The 9,048-nt window shown below is 36.0% G+C and overlaps 2 protein-coding genes across 2 annotated transcripts in view; both read left to right on the plus strand.

Annotated features, from left to right (window-relative positions):
* The window catches only part of LOC128030603 (nuclear pore complex protein Nup153-like), a 12,783-nt gene extending 12,645 nt beyond the window's left edge, over positions 1 to 138 (plus strand). The window contains exon 20 of the mRNA XM_052618359.1: positions 1 to 138. This exon is cut by the window's left edge and continues 1,164 nt beyond it. The gene's annotated coding sequence lies outside the window, so the exon portion shown is untranslated.
* A 563-nt stretch (positions 139 to 701) lies between these two features.
* Positions 702 to 8,205, plus strand: LOC128030943 (krev interaction trapped protein 1-like). The gene is made up of 17 exons (XM_052619039.1): positions 702 to 808; positions 1,342 to 1,491; positions 1,571 to 1,727; positions 1,830 to 1,922; positions 2,032 to 2,161; positions 2,536 to 2,779; positions 3,274 to 3,389; positions 3,513 to 3,656; positions 3,825 to 3,981; positions 5,623 to 5,730; positions 5,835 to 5,991; positions 6,149 to 6,300; positions 6,544 to 6,710; positions 6,804 to 6,891; positions 7,368 to 7,574; positions 7,661 to 7,777; positions 7,857 to 8,205. Exons 2-17 carry the CDS (start codon positions 1,393 to 1,395, stop codon positions 7,932 to 7,934), a joined length of 2,214 nt encoding a protein of 737 aa, XP_052474999.1. The 5' UTR covers positions 702 to 808; positions 1,342 to 1,392; the 3' UTR covers positions 7,935 to 8,205.
* Positions 8,206 to 9,048: the final 843 nt, after the last annotated feature.

Below are 9,048 nucleotides of genomic sequence, written 5' to 3' on the forward strand. Positions count from 1 at the left end.
GTATATATTTTTATATCACTTGTTTAAATGGACTTAGGGTGACTTTGGATAATAAGGACATCTACTTAATTTTAAAGCCATGATAATTATTATTGGCTGAGTGATAAATAAAACCATGGGTAATTGCCATCAATAAAACTGCAGTGTTGAGTGTGTTTTTATACTTTTTATTCTATGTTATGAAACTATTGATTCACGTGGTTCTGACTGATGTGTGTACAGGTTTGAATGAATTTGTGTGAATGTGTATCTTAGTGGTTTATTTTTTATTTATTTTTTTAAGTATCTCATTGCTATTAACAGTAGCATCAGTGTTGCATATGATGATTTATGGCTGTGGTAAAATCTGTTAAATATAGTAAAACTGCTTGTTTGTTGATCGTCTTTCTCATGCTTAAGAACAAAATGCTTTTGTTCTGGCAAAACTTGCATAGTATCCAAACTAAGTATGTTAATACAGACGTGCCATGTTATTTAATGGAGTTTAACAAACTAGACTGTCTGCTTAGGTTTTTTTTATTTTATTTTTATTTTTTAACAAGGAGCTGCCACACCAATGACATTACTTTTTAATGGTTTCGTTTTTTGGAGACCTTTATTTTGAAGTTTTCCTCATTTCCGTTTACAGACGGAAGAGCGTCTTTGTTAGAAATATGACAGAAAAAGGAGAGGTACGTTTTATATTGTGTCTGTGTGCTGCTAATATTCTTCCTGTATATTTTATCAGCTATAACAAACGGCATATATTGTAAATAAGCTATTACGAACTTCCGCACTAAAGCATCATCTTTAATATCATGGCTGCGAGGTGGAGTCCAAAATAATTTAACTTTTAATAACTTGAGAGAGAAGTTAAATGTATTACATTTAGGTATAAATTCTGTCTTAATATTCGCATTTCTCCGTTATGTCTTCAAAACACATAGTTATATATATATATATATATATATATATATATATATATAAAACTATTCTGTCTCTCTCTCTGCATGTGTTTATACGTGGTAAATATTTAAGTAATAGTATATCATTGTAATAACGTGACGTTAATACTACAATATCAGCGGATTTAACATATCATTATAATTTACCCGAAAATGTAAAAAAAAAAAAAAAAAAAATGCCATTGTTTACCATTGTTTTTCTAAACTTGATTGAATTTTTAGCGTAAACTATTCTCTCTGAGCGTTAAAAAATGGCCCACACTTACATGCCTTGTTGACAATGAAGCAAAGGCATTACTTCGATAACCAGAATAACCTGTCACTTAGTTTTAGTTTTTCTTCGGTGCTCATTGTTGCTTGGTGCTGATCCTCATACACGTTCTTTATATAATTGCAGGCATGGTGTTTAAAGAATTAATAATAGCTGCAACTAAAGAGGAGCTACGTGATGGGAAATCAAGAGTTAGAAGAGGTGTTTGTAGCTGTCATACGACCAAAGAACACAGCCAGCCTCAACTCCAAAGAGTACCGAGCTAAAGCCTTTGAGGTGAGTGAGGTATAAGTGAAGCATTATACTTTAAGTTCATTCTGAACATCTCCATGTGTAAATTTCCATTTCCATACAGATTTTACTTATTGAAGTTCCCCTGGAGGGAAAAGAGAAAAAACGGAAGAAAGTACTCCTTGGGACCAAAATTAAGACTGACAGTGACCGGACGAAGTCAATTCTGGAGTATGTTGATGAAACCACGAAGCCCATATCCAATAACCAGGGCATAATAGGTTAGTGGTCGTTGCAAGAGGTGTTTGGTTTCAGAACCTCATCATACAGCTCTACATAGCTCTTCATTAGTTCCACTAAAGCATATATGATCTCTGCTGCAGGGAAACGTGTTGTGCACATGAGGACCTTTCAGTTAGACCGTGACAACGGAGGGAAGGAGGCCTCCTTATTTATTGTGCCAATCAATGTCAAAGGTGATACTGCATACTCCCATAGGTGTCCGAAAGGTCATATGCAAATTAAAGTGGGTTGTGTCACAAAGCAGTGAACACTGATGGTAATATGGTCTATATTTCAATGTAGACAACAGCAAGTCTGTTCATCACCCTGGGAGCCCCAGTTTCTACTGCCTTCATGACATTATGCGTGTGTGTAATGAAACCAGTGCCCATTTCTCCTCCACCACCTCAAAGATGCTACTCGCTCTGGACAAGTAAGTCTGAACATCGACCCTGACCACCAAAGTGTCTGGAAATCATGCTGATAGGACTTATTTTAGAAACTTTTTTTTCTATGTGGCTTATTAACTGTTGGATGTATTGTCATAACTATTGTTGTTGTTATAACCAGTAGCCTTTCGGTTAGTATTAGGTAGAGGTGACATTCTCATTCTATGATTGGACAAATATCAGTACTTTTGGTCTGTTTTCTTGGTAGAGAAAAACTTGAAATGTTATGTTTTTATTTTCTAAAAGTTTATTGTATTCCCTTTTTAGGAATACATTTGCATTGAAAGACAAATGTGTTTTGAATAGTTGTTGTTAACTACAGTAGGTGTTAATAAAGTATTGCCACTGCTTGTGTCAGGTGGTTAGCAGAGCAGCACACTGTGCCTCACGCCATTACTGCACTTTTCCGGCCGGCTCCAGTAGAACGTGTGAAGACTAATGTGAGTAATCCAGCCTATGCAGTGGAAAGCAAGCAAACCAACGGCCCACTCCATATGGGTTATACAGCTCTGGAGATCAAGAGCAAGATGATGTCCCTGGAGAAAGCGGACTTGTGCATTGAGAACCCGCTTTATGGGTCAGATCTGCAGTACACTAACAGAGTGAGACACTATTTTATGATTATGTCCAGAAAAGTACTGTAGGTTGTGTTTTGAATTGCATTCATAGCCATTTAATTGAACAGACCCAAGTACCCTACTATTTAAAGGTTTGGGGTCAATATAGAAATTAATGCTTTTTATTCAGCAAGGACGCATTCATTTGATGAAAAATGACAGAAAAGATATTTATAATGTTATATAATTTCTATTTAAAATAAATGCTGTTCTTATATAATGAACACAATTATCCTCATTTAACAGAAATGTTAAGCAGTACTGTTTTCAACATTAAAAATACGATTTTTTTTCTTAAGCACCCAATCAGCGTACTAGAATGATTTCCGAAGGATCATTGAAGACTGACGCTGAAGACCTTAAAACATCTTATTGGCCTCAAACTCATTAGTCATTTGTCTTGTGCAATTCTTAATTGATCACTTAAATACATAATAATAGTTAAAATGATGATTTAACTATTAAACTCTTGTATAAAGGTGGACAAAGTCGTCATCAACCCTTACTTTGGCTTGGGAGCACCAGATTATTCCAAAATCCAGATTCCAAAGAGAGACAAATGGCAGCACAGTATGACCAGTGTCACAGAAGACAAGTCAGTATATGCACTTAAAATGTCAATGTTCTGTGTATTATATTAAGACAATAATAATCAGAGATATATACATCTGTTGGTGGATTGATCATGATTTCTGTCACCACTCTGTGTGTCCTGTAGAGAGCACCAGTGGGTGGATGATTTCCCTCTGCACCGCAGTGCCTGTGAAGGAGACACTGAGCTTCTGTCTAAACTACTGGACAGTGGTTTCTCGGTTAAACAGCTGGACAGTGACCAGTGGGCACCCATTCATTACGCATGCTGGTAAAAAACAGCTTCTTGTTTCTTTCAAGTTTGTTTAGGTCAGAAATATGAGATCACTTGGATCCCTTTTCCTTATTTTCTTATCTTATCATCTCTCCACTTTGCTCAATTAAATTATATAATAGGCTCTCAAAAATATAAATCAATATGTTTTTCCTCTGACTACAGGCATGGAAAGGTGGAGGCCACCAAGCTTCTGTTGGAGAAAGGGAACTGTAACCCCAATCTGTTAAACGGCCAGCTGAGCTCTCCTTTACACTTTGCAGCCATTGGGGGCCATGCTGAAATTGTACAGCTGCTTCTGCAGCACCCGGACATAGACAGAGTGAGAAATACAATATTTTATATTTAATTGTCTGTGCCAATTTCCCCTTTTTTATATTCAGATTACCTGTGCCCTTAAAACACTATTCATTTAAATTAAATATAATATAAATCATATTAATATAATTAATGTATTAACAAAGTAATTAATTGAATGAAAAACACTTTTTTTAAAATAGTGTAGAATGTATTATATATATTATTATTTTATCTTCTGTATGGGGTTTCTAAGGCAGCCATATGAATGGAACATAGGAAAACTATGAATTTGGCACACTTGTAGTGAAGGTCAAGAATAGCGATCTGGGTCTCTAGGACTCACTCTATAGTGCTATCACTAATAAAAGAATTCAACATTGAAATAGTTATAACTTTTGAACCCTATGTTCTAGAAGAATTACTCTGATTACTCACCTCGAACTGTACACATTCGATATTTTACATTAAAGGATTAGTTCACTTTTAGAATAAAAATTTCCTGATAATTTACTCACCTTCATGTCAACGTTCATGTCTTTCTTTCGTCGGTCACATAAGAAATTAATTAATTTTTCTCCATATAATGGACTTCAGTGAGGACCAACTGATTGAAGGTCCAAATGGCAGTTTCAGTTAAGCTTTAAATGGATTTACACGGTCCCAGCCCAAGAAAAAACAAACAAACAAACTTATATATACTTTTTAACCACAAATTAAGCTTGAACACCTAGTGTTCCAGAGATATAAAGATTTTTGCAAAAACGGACCGAGTTGCACAGAAATGACTGAACAGATTTTTTCTATTCACTACAGTTCCATGCCGGTGTTGATTTATGCTAGTTAGCTTAGCATGCTAATTGGTTAGCATCCTAACCGGTTGCCATTCTTTCTAATGTGGCTCTTCGGCTTAGGTTCAGGTAAACCATAGGCTACATTCGAATTAAGTTAGTTTAGCATGCTAATGTTTAACATGCTAAGTAACTTTTTTGGTGAGCTCATTGTCACACGGAATCTTCTCCTCAGCAGTTTGGTGATCATGCATGAGTGTCTAGCTCAGTGTGTTACACCATAGATCCTGAATGTTTAATGTCATGGGTTCGCATTCAGTGTGACACATGCAGAGACCGCAAGAGGTACTGTGGCAAGAAATACAGCTGAAGTTGCTTCTTTTACAGATGTTGTGCCTGTGAATGATTTTAATTGAATTTATTAAATACTACATGCAGTGCATGTACATCCAAATTCTTACATTTGATTTGATTCTCAATGTACTATTGAGCTTTGGCATCCATATGAATGCACATTTCTTGGTGACACTATAAGATAAGTGTTAGGCATCTAACCAAGAGGTTGTCAGTTCAAGTCTCTTGTGAAGCAACTTCATAAAATTACTTACATATTTACATACTTAAATGTACTTATTTCTAAAACTTTTTAGTAATCTTAGGATTGGTAGGACATCTCTCTAGACTTTCAAAAATCTGAAAATCTTTGCAATACAGCAATAAACCCTGTGAATAAGCAGTCTGCAGAATGGATAAATGGATGGAATAGCAAACTATACTTTTATAAATGGCTAATTCACTTTTAGCACATTACTACCATGTTAGATTGATTAATTATTTTGGGATTTTGTTATGATACAATCTCTTTTCATTTTAAGCATATTGAGGACCAACAGAAACGATCCCCTCTTCAAGTATGTGAAGAGAACAAGCAAAACAAATGGGAGGAGGCGGTGAAACTCCTTCAGCAAGCCAACAATAAACCAGTGAGAGTGAAACCTCTTCGTTCTACTACACAGTGCTTCTGCTCCAGAGAGCTGCCATTCTGAAGTCTTGTAGATACTGAGTAGTGTGTTCTGGTGTGTTTCAGTATGAGAAGGTGAGAATTTATCGCATGGATGGATCATACAGGACTGTGGAACTGAAACATGGGAACAACGCAACAGTGCAGCAGATCATGGAGGGCATGAGACTGTCGCAGGAGACACAGCAGTACTTCACCATCTGGATCTGCTCAGAGAACCTCAGTGAGACACCACACACCTGCTAAAATACACTCACAACACAAGTCAGATATCACCTTCACTTACTTCTGTAACATTTCTGTCCATTACATCAGATTTTGCCTCATGCTTTTCTTATTTGATCTGGATTGAGACAAATCTGACCTGTGGTGTTTTTCAGGTCTGCAGCTGAAGCCATACCATAAACCCTTGCAGCACTTACGGATCTGGAGCGAGATAGTAACTGATCTCACCGCTCTGGATCCCCAAAGGGAAACTTCTCAGCTCTTCCTGCGCAGAGATGTTCGACTACCCTTAGAAATAGAAAAAAAGGTTTCTGGCAGAATGTTATTATATCTTTGCTCAATCTGTTTTTGCTCAATAATTCCACCTGATCCACATGGTGTTTTGAAAGCAATGGTTTAGAGCAAGGGTCCTCAACTCTAGACCTCGATCCAATCCAGGTTGGAGCTAATCTCTGCAGGAAAGTGGATCTCCAGGTCCAGAGTTGAAGACCCCTGGTTTAGAGTCTTTTTCTACATTCTTCTGTGAAACTAATGTAAGCTTCCCTCCTAGGTTGAAGATCCAAAGTCCATCCTCATGCTGTTTGATGAAGCTCGTGACTGCCTCCTCAAAGGCTTCCTATCAGCATCAGATGGCAAGCTAATTACTCTCGCCAGCCTCCTCCTGCAGATTATTTATGGAAACCATGACAGCAAGAAGCACAAACATGGCTTTTTGAAGTATGTAGCTCATTCCTCATCGATTGCCCCATATTGACAATTACTGTTTCCGTGCCTGTGGTAAAAGACATGAATATTTCTTGTTTAATGCAGTGAGGAAAACCTCAAATCAATAGTTCCAATCTCAAAGGTCAAGAGCAAAGCACATCACTGGACTAACAAGATACTTCACGAGTACAAGGTGTGTCGATTCAGATTTTCTTTTAATGTTGCTGTTGGTAAGATTTTTAATGTTATTCCAATCTTATGTTCACAGAGGCCGCATTTATTTGATACAAAATATTAACATTGAAAACAACTGTTTTCTAATTTCATATATTAGAAAATACAATTTATTTTTGTAATGGCAAAGCTGAATTGTCAGCATCATTACTCCAGTCTTCAGTGTCACATGATCCTTCAGAAATCATTCTGATTTGTTGATCTGATGCTAAAGAAAAATTCATAATTATTGCCAGTATTGAAAACAGTTGTGCTGCTTAGTATTTTTGGGGAAGCCGTCATATAGTTTTTCAGGACTCTTTGATTAATCGAAAGTTAATTATCATCTTACTGACCCCAAACTTTTGAACAGTAGTGAATACAGTGTGTTCTTCTTAAATGGGAACTTTCTTTCTGCAACTGGTCCGATTTTCTCAATTGTTTGTGTGTCGGTAGAATTTGAGCACTAGTGAGGGAGTGAGTAAAGAGATGCACCACCTCCAGAGACTCTTCCTGCAGAACTGCTGGGATATCCCAACCTATGGGGCGGCTTTCTTCACAGGACAGGTGCTCACCAAGGCCAGCTCCAGTACCCACAAGGTCATCCGAGTGTATGTGGGTGTGAACACCAAAGGCCTGCATCTAATGAACATGGAGACAAAAGTAACTTTAAATCATATGCTTCCACATGTGTTTTATTCCTCAAGTCTTCTGTGACATTGTGTTTTGTTTTGTTTTTTATTAACCAGGTGCTTCATCTTAGTCTGGAGTATGGGACATTTGTGTGGCAGTTGGGTCAGGCTGACCAATATGTCCAAATACACAGTCTAGAGAACAAGAAGAACTTTATTGTACACACCAAACAGGTATTTGTCTCCCTTGCATCTTGACATTCGTTGTGACAATGTGAAACCTGAGTGTGTGTGTGTGTTTTTTTTTCTCCAGGCTGGCCTTATCGTCAAGCTGCTGATGAAGTTGAGTGGACAGATCACACCAAACGACAAAGCTGCATCAGATAAATAAGCGTACGGTTATCCCCATCACAGAGAAGCACCATGTGTTTGCCTTTTGCCAAATATTTGCAGTTTATTTATTATTAATAGTTGGACTTAGAGTTGTTTATACCAAAAGGAGAGATATTACATATCATCATAAATGTTAATCTAATTCACCATGTAATATTTTCTCACTGTATATAGCATATGCATTTTATAATGTCATGATACATTTGTGCTTTTACCAGTTTTTGTAAATATTACGAACCATTTTAATAATAATAATAATAATAAAATCACCCAAAGATCCCTTTGCATGTTTTGAAGAATAATAAGTAAAAGCCTTTATTATTTATTTTCTTATACACTGGGAGAACAATCAGCTTTCAAAAAAATTATCCTCATGTAAATCCGTAATAATGTTCAACTAATAATTTCACAGATACATTTCCATGATCATTGCAGCCATTTGAAATGACTACATTTTTCTTAATTTTTTAAAAATGCTAATTTGCTAAGAGTAATTCAGACTGAATTGTGAACCTGAAAGAAGCTTTTTCATATATGGATTTTTTGGTTGCACTTTATTTTACAGTACATATACTAACATGTACTCATAGTGTACTTACATAGTATCTATCTAAAAAAGTTCTGGTAATACAAGGTAACTACATGGGGTAGGGTTAGGTTTAGGGGTAGGTTCAGGGTTAGTACCTTGTTATTACATAGTTATTGTAAATACTATAATAAATACATAGTATGTACATGAGGAACAGGACTGTAAAATAAAGTGCTACCAATTTTATATATATATATATATATATATATATATATATATATATATATATATATATATATATATCTATTATTTTTGGTACACTTAATATAAAGTTTATAAAATAATTCTTAGACACAAGAATATGTTTTGTGCACATTTCCATTCAGGCTGTCTTTTCTGAGATAAATGGCTTGTTCTGAATTGTCAGAGCAAGCTTGATGGCAGCACATTCAGCCTTTATAATATTGTCATGTTCTTCTCTGCTTTATGACCGGAAATCTTAATCTTATTTCTATGTGAGGTCCAATGAATGCAGCGTAACATTTGCATTATTTTAAGCAGCACGTCCAGAGATTGTTAATAT

This window comes from Carassius gibelio, chromosome A16, assembly GCF_023724105.1.
Source record: "Carassius gibelio isolate Cgi1373 ecotype wild population from Czech Republic chromosome A16, carGib1.2-hapl.c, whole genome shotgun sequence".
Taxonomy (NCBI): Eukaryota; Metazoa; Chordata; class Actinopteri; order Cypriniformes; family Cyprinidae; genus Carassius; species Carassius gibelio.

Bases quoted from the DNA above. Each gene is read 5' to 3' on its own strand.
- LOC128030943 (XM_052619039.1), top strand. From the start codon at position 1,393: ATGGGAAATCAAGAGTTAGAAGAGGTGTTTGTAGCTGTCATACGACCA. The intron at 3,390-3,512 runs GTCAGTATATGC...TGTGTCCTGTAG, and splicing joins ACCAGTGTCACAGAAGACAA to AGAGCACCAGTGGGTGGATG. The intron at 7,778-7,856 runs GTATTTGTCTCC...TTTTTTCTCCAG, and splicing joins TTATTGTACACACCAAACAG to GCTGGCCTTATCGTCAAGCT.